This window comes from Drosophila albomicans, chromosome X (assembly GCF_009650485.2).
Source record: "Drosophila albomicans strain 15112-1751.03 chromosome X, ASM965048v2, whole genome shotgun sequence".
Taxonomy (NCBI): Eukaryota; Metazoa; Arthropoda; class Insecta; order Diptera; family Drosophilidae; genus Drosophila; species Drosophila albomicans.
The window spans coordinates 2,124,549-2,147,247 of NC_047627.2; the positions used below are offsets into that span (position 1 = coordinate 2,124,549).

General features: G+C 38.5%; 2 protein-coding genes across 5 annotated transcripts in view; one reads left to right on the top strand and one right to left on the bottom strand.

Annotated features, from left to right (window-relative positions):
* LOC117569293 (pyruvate dehydrogenase E1 component subunit alpha, mitochondrial) overlaps positions 1 to 22,699 on the bottom strand; it is a 69,860-nt gene that overhangs the window by 31,230 nt on the left and 15,931 nt on the right. The gene's annotated exons all lie outside the window — the stretch shown is intronic.
* LOC117575591 (signal transducer and activator of transcription B) lies at positions 644 to 20,848 on the top strand. 3 transcript variants are annotated; one of them, XM_052008482.1, is made up of 4 exons: positions 644 to 821; positions 7,382 to 8,030; positions 17,324 to 17,750; positions 19,375 to 20,848. In XM_052008482.1, the coding sequence occupies exons 3-4, from the start codon at positions 17,352 to 17,354 to the stop codon at positions 20,836 to 20,838; spliced, it is 1,863 nt and encodes a 620-aa protein (XP_051864442.1). In that variant the 5' UTR covers positions 644 to 821; positions 7,382 to 8,030; positions 17,324 to 17,351; the 3' UTR covers positions 20,839 to 20,848. The 3 variants fall into 3 exon arrangements, with proteins under 3 accessions (XP_051864442.1, XP_034115752.1, XP_034115760.1); XM_034259861.2 differs by lacking the exon at positions 644 to 821 and adding an exon at positions 5,953 to 6,084; XM_034259869.2 differs by lacking the exons at positions 644 to 821; positions 7,382 to 8,030 and adding an exon at positions 14,755 to 15,017.

Genomic DNA, 22,699 nt, shown 5'->3' on the forward strand with positions numbered 1-22,699 from the left:
TTAAGCTAGCCTCTGTCCACTGGCTAAATGTTATTACTGCAAATTGAAAAATGCGTAAAGAGTGTGGAAAACAGGCAACTAAAAATATAGTTTAATATCAATGGAGATATACATATATATATATATATATTTTTTTTTTTATTATCTATTATCATTGTAATTGTTACCAAGTAATGCAAATACAACCAAATTGATTAAGTATAACAAATACTGTATTGAATAAATACATGATATTTTTACAAGATTACAAAAACCAAAAAACAAATATTCGTTTACTTTCACGGCTTTGATCTGGCGAATTTCGAAAAAGGCGTTTCAAACAGCGTTGCCACCCCTAGTGCGGAGGGAGCTTAGCGGAAGTGTTGCACAGCATGGAGGAGCAGTGGCAACACTTGACACTTGAGCGCTGCTCAAATTATCGATAACGATAACAGTACAGTGCTGCTGCATTGACGCAATGCAACGTAGTGTTGCTGTTGGGGAATAAATAAATTACTACAAAAATTGCATGAAGTGCTTATTGTATAGCATGGCAACCATCTCGCTCTAACGCGTGTGCAAAAAGAATAGAAATCAAAATTCGAATGTAATTCACGCGCCAAACAAGCGCATGGCTGTGTGTGTGTGTGTGAGAAAGGAATCGAAATGGAGCGCAAGCCAGGCAAGCAGAGCAGCGCAGCAGCAGCGGCTGCGACTGCGACTGAGGCGCAACAACAAAAATTCTGGCCATTTGCCGACAGCGATTAAACGCGGTGCGTTCATTCGTTCGTTCGTTTCATTCTGTTGTTTCGCTGTGCATCGCGCTCGCCGCCCTTTTCAACGTACGTATTTCATCTATATTTTTTTTGCGTGCTTGTGTGTGTATGTGTTTTATTTTATTTTGTATTTTTTTGTGGTTTTGTTTTTTCGGCATATTTGTTTGTCTAGCTAACAGTGTATGTGACGACACACATAAATTCATACAGAGAGAGAGAGAGAGAGAAAGCCTTGCGACTATTTTGTTAATAACTAATATATGTTATGTGAAGTAATAAAAACATTGTGAGTGTAAACAATAACAGTGAACAGCGAGCAGCGTGCTTCACAGGCATTCAACACAGTGCGTGTGTTTGAGTGTGAGTGCGCGAGTTTTGTGTGTGTGTGTGTGTGTGTGTGTGTGTGTGATTACTTGCATGCGTGTGGTAAGTCGACAAAGTCTAGCTCAAAATCACTGCAATATGCTGTCAAATAATTTCGCATACAGGCTTAAGAGACCACAAATGTGAGAAAGTCTGTATGTGTATGTGTGTGTGTGTGTGTCGCCTGCTCTCTTTTTGTTTTTGTAAACTCGAATTAAACTTGAAGCATTGCTTGGCTGTAGAAAATCCAATTGGAGTTGCTTTGTATTGTTTTCTCGCTAACTGTGTATGTGTGTGTGTGTGTGTGAGTTGGTTTTGTAGTTTCCACCCCAGCACAGCTCGGCTCCCGGCTCGCAGTTTAATGCGCAGCTTCCCTTGAGCCGGATTCGAATTGTTCTTGTTGTTGTTGTTACTTAGTTTCAACCCCCCTGAATACGTCTTAAAACGTGTTTCAAAATGGGTGGCTCACAGCTGTGTGTCTGCCTGTCTGTCTGTCTCAGTGTTTGAGTGTTTGAATGTATGTGTGTGTGTGTGTGTGGTTTGGGCTTTATGGCTGCTGCTGTCGCTTTGTCGCCTTGTCGCTGTCTCTGCTTCTGTTGCTGTGGCGCATTATCCTTGGCTGCGCTTTGTGCGACGTTTTCGTCGCCGTTAGTTATGACATCAACACACGCTTTGCCACACACACACACACACACACACACAAAAACGTGCGCATGTTGGTGAGCTTTGTCCTTTGCCTAAAGCTTGCGCTTGCCTTCGGCTCTGCGCTTGATTCGTGCTTACGAATGTCGCCACGTTCTTCTTCTTCTTGTTATTGTGGTTGTAGTTGTATTTGTATTTAGAGCGCGGTTTCGTGTATGTGTGCGAATGTTGTGTGTGTGTGTGTGCCCTTGCTTTGCAATCATCTTGCAGTTGACGCTGAAATTAATTGTTATCGATTTACTGCAATGGAATTTTTGTATCATTTCAGTTTTGCTACTTGCTTCTTTATGTGAGTGGCTTATACAAATATCTAAATGCGTGCACACACACACACATGTATATTTATTTGTATGTGTGTGTGTGTGTGTGTGTGTGTGTTTGTTGTTCTAAATTTATATCGCTGCACGCGGCCCATTTTGTAGCTTTCAACTTTGGCTTTTGGGGCGCAAACCAAACAGCGATCCCTCCCTCTCCCTTTCCGTTCTTCTCTCCTACTCTTGCGCTCCCCCTCACACACACACACACCTTGCTGCCTTATGGCGCAACTCGAGATTTGATCGTTTTCCATGCGTCGAGTGGGAAAACTTTTTGGTTGTTGCTTTTTTTTTTCTCGTCTTTTATGATGCTTTTGCCTAAAAATATCCACACAGTTGAAACATTTTGAGTTGGACTCGCAGCTGTTTTTTTTTTGTTATTTGTTGCAGCACACATTTGTAACAAAGTGCATATGTATATCTGTTTCTCTCTCTCTCTCTCTTTTTTGTACTTGCAGCCGTAAAGCTCGCTACAAAAACCGCTTTAAGCTGAGCCTAAAAGCTCGCGAGCTTAGCTTTGTGTTTTGAATTTGGATTTTACTTCTTTTGAATTATTTCTTTTGTCTAATTCCATTTTCAATCTATAATTAAAAACCAAATCGCTCGTCATCTTTAAGTTTAGAACACTTTGCTTGTGTTGCGATCTCGCTCGCTCTCTCACTGTCTCACTCTCACCCCATGCCGTGTAGCCAAAGCTTCTTTCGGTCTATTTTTGGCTAGGCCATTTATAGCGCTCATTTCAGCGCACTCTTTTTCACTCTCTCTCTATCTCTCTCTGCCTTGCTCGGTTTCTCGTTGTCGTTGTGTTTATCAATCTCTGCGCTGGGCTCGGCTCTATTAGCAGTATTAGGAGGGAAAGAGAGAGAGAGAGTGAGTGAGTGAGTGAAGGGAGTTTGAGGGGGAAGAGCTGCATAGGTGAATGGAGTGCGTAGAGTTAAGTTCAATTACCTTTAAATGGATTATACAAACAGACGCGAGCAGCTCTGATATCAAACACGGCGCATGCACTAACTCACACACACACACACACACAGACGCAGGCGCGCAGAGAGGCCTGATCCCAGTTCTTCGTTTCTCCGTTTCTTCGTCTTCCCAGTTTGTAATGCTTGCCCCGTGGCCCCGTTTGTCCTAAGACCGAGGTGAGGGTAGCAAGCGTTGCCAGCGCCAACAACAACAAGAAGAGCATCACAAGATGCTGCCAAAAATAAATTTGAACTCAAATCGCAGCACTAGGCGAGGAACCAATTCGAGTGCCAAGAAAAACCAACGCAATGAATTCGGTTTTTTGTTGTTGTTGTTGTTGTTGTTTTTTGTTTTTCGTCTTCAAGAGCCCGGCGAGAGCGCAGTGCAAAGACTAACAACAACAACAACAACAACAGGGGCAGAAAAAACCAACTCAGTTTTCTTATATGTATATACAATGCAAACCTCTCCGCCTTTTGCCTCCCCCACCCCCTCACTCACGAGGCGCGCTCAAGTGTGCAAGAGAGAGAGAGAGAGAGCAAGAAGAAGAAAAAATGCAATTCGGACGTTCGCGGGATTTTTGATTGGAAACGCTTTGTTTATGCCAAAGTATGTTCGCAGAAAAACTCAAAAAGTGAGAGCGAAAGATATCACAGCAGCGGTGCTTTTGGGGGGAGGGAAAAGCCATTCCCAAAATCCAGAGAGTCGACCCCCCACCCCCTTAAAAATGACGCAACGCCTACGTGCCCATAAGCGTACGTGACGACCTCATTAGTTTCGAGTTTCCCCGAAAAAAAACAAACAGAACTAAGAAACACAAAATCAGAGCAGGGAAATTATTTCACAAATTTTGTAAGACCAAAAACAAAAAGAAAAAAAACATGCACACAAAGAAAACCGAAATGAAAAACACTTTTCCCAAGCAGAAAGCTTAACCTAATGTTATAGATGTGCTCACACACACACACACACACACGCACACAAACACTATACATATATAGCTGAAATCTCAGACAGAGACGCCCCAGCTAGCGATCCTCTTTGCTCTCTTCTCATCTTGCCTTCGTTTACGTTTCCGTCTCCGTCTCCGTCTTGTCTCATCCGAGTCTATTTATAAAGTCGACAAAATCGGTAGCGACTCGTTGCCAAGAGTTGCCAAGTTGGCCCAAGCGAAAGTACAGTTGCGTGCTCACGTCTCGATTGAGCTAACCATATATACCATCGATCAGTTCTATTTGATTTCTAGTCTAGTTCAAATGTAATCCTAAGTTATCAACTTTAGCTTTAACTGTGAAGTTTTGCTCCTTTCTTTAATGGTTCGTATAAAGCAACTTTTCAATTGAATTTATCTTAAAAAACGCTTAAATTATGGACAAAATTTACCGAACTTGAATTTTTAATCCTTTTTGAAAATTATTTTATTTATATTTATGCGCTTTAGATTGTTAGATAACTAAGCAGAGTTCTAAGAAAATGTTTTTTTTAGCGATCTCTTTCATAATTATCGTTTTTTTTTTTTTGTCTTTTTTCATTTTTCTAAAATTGTATCAGTTTTTTCAAGGTTTCTTAGACATATTCCAATCTAGTTAACTTTTATACTCCAAGTCGTTTAGTTCTTAAAAAGTTCTATATTTCATAGAATGCAGAATTTTCTAAAAATAAACAAGTTTTGAGGATTTTTTTTAACATGCATTTTTTTAGATCTTGTTTATCTATTAATAAAATACATAAAATCTTTATGAGTAATATTTTGAGACTTGAAAATTTGTTGTTAAGAGAGTTTTAGTTTTGAGAAGTATCCATAGATATATGCCATACTATCTCTTTTCATTTGCATACAAAAATTAAAAAGTTCTATATATCATAAACTTTAGAATATACTAAAAAAAATCAAAATTGAGCGTTTTTTAACATACATTTTTTTTTAAAATCCTTTTTTATAAAGAGACTCCGTTTTGATGGAGTTCCATACATACATATATTCTATTCTATTCAATCTTCTTTAACAACTGTAGAATTTTACGAGTAATCTTTGAAGAATATATTGTATATGTATTATTAAGATCGTCTTTATTAAGTGATCTACAATAAACCAGACTTGGAATTGAAACTGTTCATCTTTTTTATGTTTTTAAGTAAGGACTAAAGATATGTAAGGAAGCCTAACATATTTCGCTGTGATTTAATTGAATTAGGATCTTTTGGAAACGAACGTCTTTCCAAAGAAGCTTTTACTTTTTAAGCAGATTGTTCATGACTTGAAAGTTTGACAAAAATTTGTGAATTCAAGGATTGTAATAGATCGAAAGTTATCCCCAACTTGTGTTTCAATGTAATGGGCATTGAATAATGCCAATGGAATGTGGCCGAAATGTTGTTTAGGTTAATTTGTGCTTTTGGCTCGAAACGATATTGTGTACGAGAATAACGAGGAAAACGAATGAGCGAATGAACGATTTTTCCAATATTTTCGGACATGAAGCTGCGCTCTCTCTTGTTCTCTCTCTCTCACACACTCTCTGCGAGAGATATTTTCTTTTGAACTTTTGGTTGGAAAATTGCCAACCCCTCACGGCGATCAGTCCGACCTCAATAGCTCGACTAAAGTTTTCTTTAACATTGTTGTGGGAGAGGTGTGTGAGGGGGGGGGGGGGGGATGTGATCAAGGAGAGTGAGAGCGAGAGAGAGAGAGAGAGGGGGGTGCTGCAACAGAGAATGCGCTGCTGTTGCTCAGCTCGCATCGCGCAGCTCGGCGGCGGCCAACAACAGGCTGCGATGGCTGCTCGGCCGCTCGTGGCCAATTCGAGTTGCTTTCTCTGAATTCAGTTTTCAGTATTCAATTGCGACTGCGACTGCGAACTGCGAACTGTGAAACAAACTGTGTGCTGTGTCTCTGTATTTCGTTTTGTGACGCGGCCAACGAAATCCCGACAAACGGATCCAGAATAAAACACACACACACACGTACAGAGAGCGAGAGCGAGAAGGTAAAACGCTTGTGTTCGCGCTTTGCGCTTTTCCTACTAAGTGTGAGTGTGAGTGAGACCTGGTATGTGTGTGTGTGTGTGTGTGTGTGTTTGTGTCTATTTCGAAAATCACATAGCGCATACCGCAATATCGTTTGTGCCGTGAATACGAAGAGTGCGAGACAGACAGAGAGAGAGAGAGAGAGAGAGAGAAGGAGAGACAGACGACGACGAGGTTAAAAAAGAGCTCTGATGGCTTTGCAGACTCACGATGCTTTTGTTTTTGTTTTTGTTTTTGTTTGTCTTTTGTAATTGGCCCCGCCAGCCAGTCAGCTACAAAATACATGCATACATAGGCATACATATGTATGCCTACGCATCACATGCATACATACATACATACATAGCTGCAATATGCGTAAACACAACAATAAGAGCAGCAGAGCTTTCGCCATTTGATTTGTGCACTGTGCAGCTTTAAGCTCGGCTTGACAGCAGCTTCACAGCAGGAGTTGTGTGCGTTAGAGTGAGACAGCTCGACTGCAGAGAGCGAAGCTTTTTCTTTCCTGTGAGTTCTTGTCGTAGTTTCGGGAGAGAGAGCAAAGCTTTATTGACAGGTTCAACACCTGCTGCGTTAGCGTCCAATTTTTCATCACATACTTTTGCGTGGTGACTCAGCGAGTGAGTGAGCGTTGGGCAAGGGGGAGAGGGGTGGTGGGGGAAGAGGTTGCTGGTATCAAATCGAAATTGCAGCGCGCAGTTAATACAGTTATAACCATGGAGCCGCAAGCTCACCTTTAAAGCGATAAGATAAAGCTGCGGCGGACGGGACACACACACACACACACACATACGCACACAGATTAGATATTAGAACTTTTACTCGCGAGTCGCGACGCCCCCCAAAGCATGAGTTGTTTGAAAGCCTCGGCCCACGGCGCGTTATGGGCATTATCTTCAATTACTCTGGACTAGTTAAGCAATCAGCTCTGAGGCTTAAACACGTTTCCACAAAAAAACACTAAAATTCGGAATACTCGCAGTTTTGTTGTCACACAGTTTCAATTCAATACGCAGCAGCAGCAGCAGCAGCGACGTCACCGCTTTCAATTTTCCTTATAATTTTCATGAATTTTCCATATTGTATGTGTATGTATCTAATAGAACGCGCAACTCTCTCCCTCTCTCTCACTCTCTCACTATATATATAATATATACATATATGTCGGTGTGTTTGTGTTGGTGTGTTTACGATTTGGCGTTGATTTTTGTTATTTCTCATACTAACAAATTCACTGCTGTGTATTTTTAATTTTAGTCCAAGGTTTGAAACAACAACAAGAACAACAACTAGTGTAAAGCAGAAGAAGACGACGACGCGGAGAACAACAACTATAAACGTAATCAAAGCAACAAAGAAGCGCACAACAAAGTCTCCAATCACGAGAGACAACATTGCAAAAGAACCAGAGAGGAACGCAGGCAGAGAGAGAGAAACAGAGAGAGAGAGAGAGTCCGATCGAGAGCGAGGCAGCTTGGTCAATACAAAAAATTACGCATACGCCGTGTGAAGCGCAATCGCAGCCAAAAAGAAATAAACACAAAACAAAGCCACAACAACAACAAAGAAGAAGCAACAATATTTTTGTTAAGATTAATAATACAATTAACCGATCGCCGCTGACTGACTCAGCCCCTTGAAGACCTTCCCCCCCTCAAAGCCTCGCCCCCCAAAGTGAACGGATCAGCAACGGACTCTCTTTCTTCAATGTTGTTGGCCTCCCCTCCCGAAATTAATCATCGCTGACAATCGCAGATAGTTTCGGCGCCGCCAATTGCCGAGATTCTCTCCACACACAAAAAAACACCCGCTGATAATCATCGACTAGGCGAAGCACAGCCTCATCGCCACCGTGCAATCGGCATTGGTGGTAACAATTTCAAACTGCATCCGGCTAGAAACTCAGGTGAGCAGCAAACTAAACATTGTGTGCAGTGATTTCTGCGAAAATAATACAATCATTTATCTATGGAACTTTGGAGAGTTTTCAAAGTGATAATATTGAAATTATCTATACAGATTGAATCAATACGTGACAAGTTCGATGTAGATTTTCTTTTTGTGTAGAAATGAATATAGACCTTTAATCTGAAATAGTATTCTATATTTTGGAGAGATCTTCCAATGATTTCTTCTACATTGAAACAATACTTGACAAGTTTCATATAGAGATTTCTGGGACAATGCTTTTGTGTAGAAATTAATATTGGATTGTAGACATTTAATCTGTATATTGCTATTTAAAGTGAACTGTATATTATTCTATATTTTGGAGAGATTTACCAATGATTTCTTCTCTATTATACATTAAAACAATACTTGACAAGTTTCATGTAGAGATTTCTGGGACAAAGCTTTTGTGTAGATTTGAATATATATTGAATTGCAGACCTTTAATCTGTATATTGCTATTTAAAGTGAACTGTATATTATTCTATGTTTTGGAGAGATATACCAATGATTTCTTCTCTATTATTAAAACAATACTTGACAAGTTTCATGTAGAGATTTCTGGGACAAAGCTTTTGTGTAGAAATTAATATTGAATTGTAGACCTTTAATTGCTATTCAAAGTGAACTGTATATTATTCTATATTTTGGAGAGATTTACCAATTATTTCTTCTCTATTATACATTAAAACAATACTTGACAAGTTTCATGTAGAGATTTCTGGGACAAAGCTTTTGTGTAGAAATTAATATTGGATTGTAGACATTTAATCTGCTCTCTATAAGTAAGCATTAGGTAATATAAATATTAAATTGTAGACTCTTTTGCCAATCATTTTTCGATTGAAAATAGCTTTACTCCATTTTATACTTTGGAGAGATTTTCCAATGATATCTTGTATACTCTCTAAAATGATATAGTTGAAATATTATTTGACAAGTTACGTGTAGAGATTTCTGCGAAAGCTTAACACTGTGACAAAGCTTTTGTGTAGATATACATTTTAATTTGTAGAAGAGAGCTGCATACTATTTTATACTTTGGAGAGATTTCCCAATGATATCTTGTATTCCCTCTATAAGAAACTTAGCAAACTAGATGTAGATTTCTGTGAAAGCTTAAAACTGTGACAAAGATTTTGTGTTTTTTAAAATTGTAGACTTCTCAGATGGCCTGCATTATTTTTATCTATTGACACTTAAAGAAAGCTTTATGCTTTGGAGAGTTGTCAAATTATAACTGTTTTTAAGCTCTTCTATTCATTGTAATGATCCACGCGTGGAGACTTCTACGCTTTTGATTAGAATTGAATTTGAATCATATACATTCTGTTTAATCATATGGATAAACTACGTTGGGGTGATAATGTATGTAGACTTTTGAACAGACTTAGAACTTGAACTTGATAAGTTTGCAAAAGTTTCTTTGAGAATTTTTTGCAAGTGTAATATATATTATAGGTTTTTTTTTGGAGAATTTTAAAAATGTCTTTTATAGGTTGTCTTGGGAGAGTTCCAAATGCTGAAAACATTTTGTGGCAAACATTCGATCAAAAGTATAACATGAAATGTCATTAAATCAAATTTGTAAAATGAAAAGCGCTCAAAAGCAAATATTGAGCTTATTGGAGAGTAAAAAAAAGAGAGCATAAGCGCACAATAAACTTTGCTCCTAATCTCAGGATATGACCTGAATAGTCACGGCCTTTCTCAGGACAGACTGGAGGTTGAACTCGAGAGTCGTCTAAGGGCAAGAAGGGACTCGAGACTGTGAAGTGAAGGCAAACTCACGTACACAAAAAATGCCAGGCAATGTGGTCCCAAGTGGCGTTCAGGCCTCATCATCATCATCGGCTGCTCAACAGCTCGCCACTTCAACAGCTCATCATACACTTACACAAAGACACAGAAACAGACACAGACACAGACAGACGCACACTTAAGCACACGTATACGAACCAATACAACCGCGGTGAAGACCCGTGACCAAGGCCTGTCAGTTGCTAGTTTCGGCCAGTCTTATCAAAGAGCCAACAAACAGTTAGAACTTAAAACTTGCTCAACCCACAGGCCCAGAACAATTGAAAATTTCAAATCTATACACACACACACACAGACACAACTTATAAGACAAGTGTGTGTGTGTGGCTAGAGATGCGCATAAGCCGTGACACGAACTGAGATTACACGATTTGGTTTAATTTGATTAAATTACGAAACAAATTGATTGAAGAGAATCAAAATAAAAAACCTTGCTTTGCACTAAAATTTATGTCTAAACAACGTGAATTTGCAACAAATGAATTTCTTAGTAAGACTGTGTTAAATTTTCGACTTTTGAAAAGAAATTCCATTTATTCGTTGCTGTCTTCGCTCAACGTTTTCAATTTTAAGAAAAGTTAAAATGAAATTCAATGATAATAAAAAGGATTCTTCTATATTTGTTTTTTTTTTTTACAATTTTTGTATAATTTAAATATTTTAAAATGTAATTGTAAAATGTAACTGATATATTAATAGGCAAATCTATAGGTGGTATAATTATAGTGCATTCTTGAAATAAATCCAAAATCAAACATTTACTTCGATCTAAATGTAGGTCATGTAGGTTTTTATATATATTTTATATTTTCGCTTAAGATTTGGGCAACTTGAATATTTTAATCGAATCGCATGTTTTCGCTTATCTTTTTCGTTTTTAAGTAAGAGCCTATTACCATTTAAAATTTTGCTTTTATTAATTTGAATGTGAATTTTGATTATATTAAAGTTCCATGTTTCTTCATTATTATTAGATTTACTGAGGTTTTAGGCTTTTCGTTGATATTTCCTCAAGATTTGTGCAATTTAAATATTTTATTCGAATCATATATCATTGCCTTGCTTTTTTTTTTTTTAAATATAAAAGCCTATTACAAATTAAAAATTCGACAAATTTGTGTGTGTATTTCACTTATATTAAAGTTCTAATTTTTATTAGATTTACTGAGATTTTAAGCCTTTCTTTCATATTTTCGATCAAAATTTGGGTAATTTTAAATATTCGATAGCGAATCGTATATTTTTGAATTCTGTTATTTTCTAAATCGAATTCTATATATCTATATCTAACTTAAAATATCTATATGAATATAATTTTAGTTTAAATTAAATAATTTTTTAATTTTCAATTTAGTTTTTTGGAGTCACATATTTTTGATGATTTGATTTACAGAGATTTTAAGTTTTTCAAGATTTGCGTGATTTAAAATATCCGATTGCGAATCGTATATTTTTGAATTCTGTTACTTTCTCGATCGAATCGAATTCTATACATCTTTATCTAACTTAAAATATCTATATGAATATAATTTTAGTTTAAATTAAATAATTTTTTAATTTTCAATTTAGTTTTTTGGAGTCACATATTTTTGATGATTTGATTTACTGAGATTTTCAAGATTTGCGTAATTTAAAATATCCGATTGCGAATCGTATATTTTTGAATTCTGTTATTTTCTAAATCGAATTCTATATATCTGTATCAAACTTAAAATATCTATATGAATATAATTTTAGTTTAAATTAAATAATTTTTTAATTTTCAATTTATTTTTTTGGAGTCACATATTTTTGATGATTTGATTTACTGAGATTTTAAGTTTTTCAAGATTTGCGTGATTTAAAATATCCGATTGCGAATCGTATATTTTTGAATTCTGTTATTTTCTAAATCGAATTCTATATATCTGTATCTAACTTAAAATATCTATATGAATATATTTGTATATTCAAATGCGTGTCACGTCGTGTCACGCGCGCATCTCTAATGTGAGCGCTTTACGCATTGAATCAAGCGACTGTTCAGCGGGGCAACAGTCAGAGCAGCAAATTTTTTGTTTTTTGTTATTTTTTTTTTGCCCCAAAACCCGCGCACAGTACTCGGGCTCGCATTTTTATCAGCGGCTTATCAGTAAATAATTCCACCTGTTGTGCAGTTGCTTCGTCGACATGCTCATGCCAAAGGGGTGAAGCGGAGGGTGTTCAAGAGGCCTTAGGTTGGGTTGAGTTGGGTTGGGTTGGGTGGACGGGTTGCTCTGTTTGGAGTAGCGCTTAAGTATGAGAGAGAGAGAGAGAGAGAGAGAGAGAGTGTGTGTGTGTGTGTAGAGATAACTCCAGTCAGGTGTCGCTTTGAAGCTTCTGCTTTCAGAAGCAGCGCTTACTTTACAGACAGAGAGACAGAAAGAGAGCGAGAAAAAGTTGGGGATTTAGTGAGATATGCACTTCATATACAAACACACAAATATATACATATATGTAGTTCAAGATACATTTGTATCTTTTGTGAGCCACCGCTTGCAGTTGTGTTACATATGTACATAGACTTAAGTATCTCGCATTCGCAGTGCAGTTGACACTGTATGTGTGTGTGTGTGTTTGCATTGCTCAGCAGAAAGCCGCTGCCTGTTGTGACCATCAGTGGCTGGATTTCATAGATAACACACACACACACACACACACACACAACTTAAGTGTGACTGCGCGATTCAGTTGAGTTTCATTTTTTTTAATCTTATCTTAAAACTTGAGTCGACATCGTTTGCCAGACACCAACGCTGACGCTTTGCAACACTCACACGATCACACACACACACACACACATTTTTGCCCTAACACGCACACACACACATGCACTAAGTGGAGTACAGTGGTCGATATATGTGTCACAACAAAAATAATGACAGGAAATCAACTGAAATTTGATCCTCAGTTGTCTATTTTAATTCAAGCGAGATCAACAATTAATTGATCGTCAAATATCGCATTTAAATTATGCATAATCTTATCAACTCGCCATAAATTGAGTTCATTACATTCTGAATTGTTCAGAATTTATAAATATTATCTCAACTCAAAAAGCAATTTTACTTTTGAATTTGAATTCAATTCTACGAAAAATATTTCAATAATATGTATGAATTTCAGCTTTTCATAAATTGAATTAATTTCATTCCAAATTGTTCACGATTTATAAATGTTTTCTCAACTCAAATAGAAATTTTAAATTCTTGTTTCTTAAATTCGAGCTTTGTTTTATTTTAAAAGCTCTTTTTCTTGTTTTCTCTTTTTTTGTGACTAGTTCCTAGAGGATCACTAAATTCGTTTTTGCCTCTAAAACTACAATTCGAGGCTTGATCTTTCGAAGTAGAAAGTCACTATAATTTCTTTGAAGATTTGATCTTGCGGAAAAAATGCGCACAAATAATGAGTATTATTAGAAATTCGTTCATTAAGGTTCCTAGAAAAATCTTTCTAAATATCAAAAATAGCACGACTTTGTTCGATAACAACAGTGAATTAGATATGTCCAGACTAGCTAATACCCTGGGTTCTTAATGGATATTCTTTAAATTATCCTTTTTAGCATTACATTTTTGTGGCTTCTTCTACGAATAATATTTAGTTTTTAGACTAAATTTGTTTAAACATAAAAAAGATTCCTATTTGTGCAGTTTGGAAACCAAATATATTTTTGAACCCAAAGAATACAAGAGCTATTTATTTACATGGATTCTTTGCTTCTTGCTTATTTTCTCGGATCAGATATTCTTCTGCATTTCAATTGCACACACACACAAATACATGCATATTGCTGGTGTGTATTTTGCATCTCTGTTTTGTTTGTTTTTTTTGTAGTATTGTTTTTGTTGCCGTTGCTTGGGCTGCAGCGAGAGCAACCCACGTCAGTCTTCAGTTGCTCTTCGTTTTGAGCTTCGTTTGGTTTCGACGCCGACGGCGACGTCGACGCCAACCCTTACTTTGTGTTGCTGCTGCTGCGCTTGAAACGTCAAATTGTAGGCGTAATACTTCTCTGATAGCGGTCGGAAGCGGAGGCAGAGTAAGCAACTTAACACTGGAGTTGCACTCGTCGTTCTCTGTGTGTGTGTGTGTGTGTGTGTGTGTGTGTGCATGCATTTATTTATAAACTGCGCTCATTGTTTGCCCCACACGCGGCTTTGACTTGCTCTCATTAAACGCGCGTTCGTCTCTGTGTGTGTGTGTGTGTGTGTGTGCCTCCTGTGCCTTACTCTCACACTCTCGCTCTCTCTGTGGCTTGCACTGACTAACTCGCTCTCGCACATTGGCTAGCAAATGCGTCTCTCCCGCTCACACATGCGCGCAAGCTTAACATCGTCGTCGTCGTCGTCGTCGTCATCGTCGCGTCGCAGCAGTCAGGGTTGTGTTGTTGTAAACTCGGTTTCAAGCTTTAATTACGTCTCATACTCACACACATACACGAGTTGCTGTTGTGTGCGAGCGCAAAGCGTGCAAACAGACGGACTCATTCAGTCTCAGCCCCAGCTGTGCATTTGTATGTGTATGTGTGTGTGTGTGTGTGTGTGTGTGTGTTACGTTCTATGCGGGGCCATGAGGCCGTTGAGGGGCGGCACATACAGTTCTTCTTGCTCTTGTTGTTGTTGTAGCTGTGTTGAGTTGCGCTCTTGTTGTTGTTGTTTTTGTTGTTGTCGGCCTGTGCGCGGTATTCCTATTTTTGTTTGCCCGTCGTTGCTGCTGTTGTTGCTGTAGTTCTTGCCTCTGCTGCTGCTCTTGTTGTTGTTGTTGTCGAACGGTACTTCTGAGCGCCAGCCATTATTTGCTTGAATTCAGTCAAGCTTTGTGCTTCGTTGCCGCCGCTCGCGAAGTTGTCGCGTTGTCGTCGCTGTTGCCGTCGTCGTTACTTTCGTTGACGTCGTCGTCTTCGTTGTTCTCGTGTTGTTGTCGTCATTTTAGTCCCGTTATTGCACCCACTAAAAGCAGCCAACCCAAGAACCGCCACAACACACAACACACACGCACACACACACACACACGCACACTCGGGTGACGCGCGATTTGATTTTCGTGCGCGTTTCGTTGATTCCTTGCCCGCTTTTTTTGGCCGGCTTTGGCGCGGCCTAAAAATGTGAGTACACAAATACATGCACATGTATGTCCATTCTCCCCATCCCTCCCTGGCCCGCCTCCTTTCATCGAACTCCATTGCCATGCGTGTGTGTCTGTTTTATTTCGTTTCGTTTCGTTTCGTTTCATTCTTTTTTGTATCAGCACGCTAATCTCCAATTTGAGATTAGATATAAAGTTGCTTTACATTATTATTTCTAGACTCAGCCTGCATTCTGTGCTCTCTCTCTCTCTCTCTCTCTCTCTGCACACACAGACACACATATATAGAGGCATACTCTCTCTCTCCCTTTCTCACGCTCACACACGCTGCGCATTGCCGTAAGTTTAAGCTCCAGAGCTTTCAAAAGCTGCGCTCAAGCAAAGCTTCGACCTAAGCTCAAAGTCTCGATGCCATTTGAACACACAAAATGAAAAGAGGAATCAAACTGTTCAAATCGATAAAAAGCTTCAATGCTTATCAATAAAAACTAAACCCAAAAAGAAAAACAAAAATAAGAAAAGAGAAGCGCGAAACAATTTTAACCGGCCCAGTAAAGTGCGCAATATACAAACATTTATCGAGGGTTTATCGAGAGGGGGAAGGGGCGCAAAGCAGGCAAAAAAGCGTTTCACAAACGTAGCTCGGAGCGAGCTGCTGCCCGTTAGCTGCGTCGCCAGCTTATCACACACAGACGCACGCTCTCGTTGCGTGTATGTGTGTGTGTGTGTGTGTGTGAGTGTGCCTTTATGTAAAATTGTCTCTAGACCCTGCAGAGGCGTATATCGCGTTATCAATATAATCGGCATGTGTGTGTGTGTGTGTGTGTGAAAGAGTTAAACGTTTATTTGTTTCTTGTCAATTGTTTTTTTTATTTGTTTCCTTTTCGCCTCTTTTCTCTTGCTTGTTCGCTTTTTGGTTTTTGTTTTATTAATTAAAGAATGGCGCTTCTAATGACTAGGTGAATTGATTGCGATTGCGTTTGGGTTTGGGGCGAGGCAATAAGACGACGAAGAAGAAGAAGGTAGAAGAAGGGTTTGGCAGATTCTTCAAATATTGCCAACAAACTTACGGGCAATATACATATATGAGGGGAATACCAGTAGAATTATACAATTAAAAACATATTTTAAATACTAAAGAGAAAAGTAAACTAAAACAAGTAAGAAAGCTGCAGTCGCGTGTACTCGACTGTGAGATACCCGCTACCCATTTTGAAGAAAAGCAATATATTTTGCGGTATTATTCTCAAAATATACCAAATATACTGTAAAAATACTAAAAATATACCAAATGGTATATTTGGTATATCGATATAGTACCGCATTCAAAATATACCATAGACGGCACAATATACCACATTGTCAGCCAAAGCAACTAAGACCCCTAGTAAGTAGGCGTTTTTGCCCATACAAAAGTATTTCTTTAATTACTTCGACAATTTTTATCTGATCGTAACCAGGGATCATAACTACTATAGTTATTACTGTATATACCAAAATTCGTAACTCTAGCTTTAAAATTACGCTTGTTATTCGATTTTTTTGATTTGCGGGGGTGGAAGTGGGCGTGGCAAAAATTTGAAACAAACTTGATCTGCGTGCAAACATAACAAATGCTGTCGAAAAAAAATTATAGCTCCATCTCTTATAGTCTCTGAGATCTAGAAGTTCATACGGACAGACGGACAGACACACAGACGGACAGACGGACATGGCTATATCGTCTCGGCTGTTGACGCTAATCAAGAAAATATATACTTTATAGGGTCGGAGATGCCTCCTTCTACCTGTTACATACATTTCCTGCCGGCACAAAGTTATAATACCCTTCTACCCTATGGGTAGCGGGTATAACTATCATAAAACTTTCACAAAAGAATAAGAAGCATTAAAAATTGTGCAGAACAAAAATATTCAAATCTTTTCTAAATTCTGAAAGTCCGTTATGAGCATATGAAAGAAAATATTATCTTTAATATTCGATTGTATTTCTTCACAGTTTCATACTTTTCAATGCACTAGGGAAGCGTCTATTCGATCAATTATATAGTATTATATATTTGTTTATAAGTAAAGCTCTGCAATAACGTGTTCTTGACATTCATTTAATATAATTCTGAGAAATGTCTTAAATATGTTTAACGTTAAATAAATTAACAAATTTCTAAACTAGTTATTACTAGATAATTACATTTTAAAAGCAACGTGCTATAAAAAAAACATGAAATTATAAACAAAAGTTTTTAAAAGAAACTTTCTTATATATGCAATTTTTGTGAAAATTCCTTCAACACATTCTTCTTCTTCTTCTTCACATTCTGGCAGCTTCAAGACGTCTTGCAAACGGTTGAAAATGGAAAAGACTCCCCGGTATACGCAGCGGGAGCGCAACATGGTGCTCACATATGCAGCACAGCACAAGGATGTGATTGAGAATAAGCGCACGGACGCCGAATCCAATCGCAAAAAGGACGAAGTGTGGCTGCAGATAGCCAAGGACTTCAATGGCAAGGTCTATCATCAGCGCAGCGCCAAACAGTTGCGACAGCTCTACAAGAACATGAAGCTCCTCCTCAAGAAGGATCTGTGCGGCGAGGATAAGGGCAATCGCTCCTTCTTGGATCTGCTCAACACACTCTCACAACAGGAGTCGGTGGCCCAATACATTGCCGAGCAAATGTCACCGGATGGCGCCGGCAGTCAAGCGACTGGCAATGGTCGCCATTTGGCCGATGACTACGAGGACTCAAAGGTATGTCTAAAATGAAAATAAACTTGTACAATAACTTAACTAAAAGTGAAGCAGGCAAAAGCACTTTAAGGCTAGAGTCAGAGCCAAAAGCACACTAAAGCATAAAAGAAAACCTGCGCGTAATCTGCAAAAGCACATTAAAGTCGTAACGCTCTACATTTAGTTGTGAACCAATTAAAATTATTCCTGCTATCGATTGAAAGCACATTTAAATTAAAATATATTTATGTAAAGTTATTTCAAACCTTAAAATTAATGAAAGCATAAATTTAAATTGAAAAAAAAAATGTCTTTACGAATTAAACGTAAAGTAAAAAAAATAACATTTTAAAAGCACATTGTTAGAGAAAAATAGTTTCACACAATAGAAAACTTTAGATTAGAAAAAGCTTAAGTATTGTAGTAAAAATTAATATTTAATTTAATTCTAAAGCATATTTAAAATAAAAGCATGTTTCTTTACAAAATATAAAGTTGTATATTAGCGAAAGTTTTTTTATACTGCTTTTCAAGCATATTTGCATTTAAATGAATTTAAAAGCCCATTAAAAATAAAAATGTAGCCATAAAAATTATAAAACTTTATATTATTTTAAGCTTAAAAGGGAATAAAGTAGATTCGAAGGAAGATTAATAAAATATAAAATGCAATTTTACAAAATATAAAGCTTTACATTATTGAAAACTTCAGAAAAGTAAAAAAAACACATTAGAGTTCAAAAACATCGTGTAAAAGCTTTACGCCAACTTTTCCCTTTGCTTTTTTAACATTAAACGTCAGCTAACGAACGACTTTAATACAAATACAAGATTAATGTGCTCCAACTTTAAGCAAAAGCTTTATTCTAACAAACTTTTCTCCTTGATTCACATCATAATTAATGAATTAGATTAATATGCTTCCATTTTAAGATAAAGCTATATTCTGATCAACTTTTCCCCTTGACTGACAACAAGCTTAGAGTGATTAAGACAATGTAATGAATGTGTTTTAATATGCTTTAACTTTAAGCGAAAGCTTTAGTCAAATAAAATTAAGAAAAAACTTTACTGCAAGTTTAAAGTTATTAAGATAGAGTAATGAATTGGATTTATGTGCTTTATCATTAAACTTCGACTAAGAAATGCTAAGTGAAAGCTTTAAGACAAGTACAATATTAATGTGCTTCCACTTAAAATGAAGACTTTATTTTAATCAACTTTTCTTTCTGATTCACAACGAGCTTATATTGATCAAAATAGTGTAATGAATTAGATTAATGTGCTTTAACTTGATGTGAAAGCTTTAGTCAAATAAACTGCAAGTTTAAAGTCAAGTGAAAAGCTTTAAGACAAGTACAATATTAATGTGCTTCAACTTAAAATGAAGACTTTATTTTCTTTTCTTCTTGATTCACAACGAGTTTATATTGATCAAAATAGTGTAATGAATTGGATTAATGTGCTTTAGCTTTAGGCGAAAGCTTTAGTCAAATAAACTTGGGAAAAAGCTTTAGTGCGAGTTTAAAGTTAAGTGAAAAGCTTTAAGACAAGTACAATATTAATGTGCTTCAACTTAAAATGAAGACTTTATCAATCAACTTTAATTCAATCTCTTTAATCAACTTTTCTTCTTGATTAACAGCTTCCACTGTACGAGGGCATGGACACGGATGTCATACTGATCAAATCGGAGACGATTAGCGACAATGAGCAGACTGAGAACGGCATGGACTGCATGGACGATGACGATGACGACGACTGCCCCAGCCCCAAGGCGCCGGAAGTGTGCCTCGAGGAGGAGGACGGGGTGCTTTTTCCCACAGATCGCAGCCACTTGCAGCAGCACAGCGGCGGCGGTTCGATAGCCAGCAATCAAGTGAATGGCAACGGCAACAACGGCATCGGTGGCAGCAACATTGACGCCTTGCCACGTGCACCCAGCTCACCGGTGTGCAGCACCAAGACGTCGATCTCATCGACGGGCAGTTATATGTCCGCTGGGCAGACGCCCAAGGCTGAGATAACGCTGACCAGCATGGGCAACATTCGTGTGGGGGCGTTTGCCAGCATCAATAATACGCTGCACAATGGCAACAGCAACAGCAACAGTAGCAGCCACAACAACAACAACAACAACAACAACAACAACAATAACAATATCAACAGCAGCAGTAACAAGAACAACAACAATAGCAACAATGGCAACAATGTGGTTGCTGCCGCCGGAGGTGGCAACAGCTTGCAACTGACTGCGGAGCAGATGCAACAGCATCTGCTGCTCAATGGCCTGGGATTGTCGGCGGTGCAGCATCCGCCGGCGGGGCAATCGCTGCAGGCGGCCATCAATGCGGCCACAAGCGGCGTGGGCAGCGGGCGGCAGACGCAGACGTTGCAATTGCCGCGGTTGCAGCGGGGACACAATGCGGCAGCAAGTGCTGCGGCAGCCACAAACGGTGGCAGCAACAACAATGCAACCGGTGTGCAGTTGCTGTTGAATGGCCATCAGACGAGTCGCGACAAATCGCAACAGCAACAACAGCTGCATCAGCAACAGTTGCAACAGCAACAGCAGCAGCAACAGTTGCATCCCAGCGGCAGCATCACGTTGGCTGCGGGCAGCTTTAATGGCTACAATGGTCTCAGTGTCATCAACTGTGGCCCCATCAGCAGCGGCAGCAACAACAGCCACAACAACAGCGCCAGCAGCAGCGGCAGCAACAACAACAACCACAACAACCATAACAACAGCAGCGGCAATCTGCAAACGAGCAGCCAAAACAATCACAACAACAACCACAACAACAACATCAGCGGCAGCCACAACACAAGCGGCGGCAGCAACAGCGGCACACGTGGCCAACACAATGAGTACATGATGACGCTGGCCGTCGAGGAGCGTAAGCTGAAGATTGAGCTGCTGAATGCGCAGATCAAGTATTGGGAGACGTTGACCAAGAAGCTCGACTCCCAGTCCGGTCACTATCCAAATCCGGCGTGTCCTTGCCACTTCCCGGGCACCGGTGTCATCGGAGGCGTGCCAGCAGCGGGCAGCGCTGCCGTCGCTGTCGCTGCCAATGCGTTGCAAACGCAGTCGAGCAGCAGCTAGTCCGCAGCTTACGCTGGCGGCGCCGACGACGACGACGATGACGACGACGACGACAATGCCGGCCAACTGCAAACTGATGATGATGACGATGACGATGATGTTGAGGATGTTGATGAAGAAGAAGAGGAGGAGGAGGAGGAGGAGGAGGAATGTGCTGGATGCTGATGAGCTGGATGATTTGGACAGTGACATCATCTCGATTGTGGACATTGACGATGACGATGATGACGCTGAGCAGGAGGAGGAGAAGCAGCAGCAGAAGCTCAACATAACTGATTTAACGCTGCACGATGATTTCGATTCACAGGATGCCTTGGTCAAGGATGTGGGCGTGGTCGGCGGTCTCTCACCGCCACCGCCACCGCCAACATCAACATCGACACCCAAGTCGCTGTCGTTGTCGTTGCCGCCAGCGAAGCGAGTGAAGCAGCGACACGTTGCAGTGCTGCCGGCGGAAGCTGCCTCCGCGTTGCTGTTGCAGCTGACACAACAGACGTCGCCATCGCCGCCAAGTGAGGATAAGCTATAGTCTTAAGAGTTATTAGCTAGTCTAGTATTTTAATCCCTTTACCCCAAAGTCTAGTATGGCAATGTCAATGCCTTAAACGTCGTCGTTTTTCGATTTGCCATCAAACCAAAACTACCATAATTAACATATATACAACTATTATTATTATTATTATTATTACTATTACTATTATTACTGCTATTTATTTATGTGTGCCAAAAACGAAACTGCGTCTGCGTGTCTGTCTGTGTGTCTGTGTGTGTATGTGTGTGTGCATGTGACGCGCTTTTTTTTGTTTTTATTTTTATATTTTATATTTTACATTGTACTTTGTAACAGCGCCTAACCAAACCTTAATTGCCATCTAAAGAAATGCTTGCCAAAATTTAATTTTAAGCATTAATTTATTGTCCCCCCACCCCCAAGCCAGCAATTATTTATTGTTTTTTTTTTGCTTTTTTTTTAAACGTTAAGTTACTTATTTTTGTTTAGCTGTGAAACCAAAAGAAAATGCAACGAAGGGCCTAAAAAAAGAAAAACTATTATGAAATGCAGAAGAAAAACGAAAATACCATTTTCACTGATCACTGTATATTTACCTTAATTAACATTACTTAATTAGTTGTCATCTAGTTACAATAACACACAAAAACATGAGAAAACACACACAAAACAACAACAAAATATGAAAACTGTACAAATGTGGTTCCTAATCTAGTCCTTAAAAACAAAAACACAAAAAAAAACAAACAAAAACAAAAAATCGAAAGAAAAACTGTTTAAAAAAGAATGCAAAATGTGAAATGCAAAAGCAAATTGTTATGCATATAGCGAAACTTGTGTATTTTTTTTTTATATACATATATATACATACACAAATTATAAAAGAAATATATATATATATTTAATGGAATGCCCCCAGTCCCAAAACCCTCCAAAGAACTGTAGCTAATTTTAATGTACTTAAAAATACAGAATAACAAAAAAAGAAAAAACCAAACAAAAAAAAAAAAAAACAAAGGCACCCACTATCCCCCGTTTATTAGTTTGTACAGAGATATAGGAAGAGATCGAGAGAATGAAAGAAAGAGAAACTTGCTAGTCGCCGTTGCATAACTGTATTCATTAGTCTAGCATAAATGAAAGCGAAAGGATTTCACAAATTATGCTATTTTGTTATGCATTTGCATACTGCTAGTAATAAAACAAAAATTATTATACAAAAACAAATATGTGTAATTGTAATGCCTATATGTAACCACAATTTACAAAACAAAACAACAACAAAAAATACAAAAACAATTTATACAATTTTTGTAAGCAAAACAAATTAATAAAAAAAAAAACAATGAA

Excerpts from the sequence above, each read along its gene's own strand:
- LOC117575591 (XM_052008482.1), top strand. The coding sequence starts at position 17,352 with ATGGAAAAGACTCCCCGGTATACGCAGCGGGAGCGCAACATGGTGCTC. Across the intron at positions 17,751-19,374 it reads ATGACTACGAGGACTCAAAG|CTTCCACTGTACGAGGGCAT; the intron begins GTATGTCTAAAA and ends CTTGATTAACAG.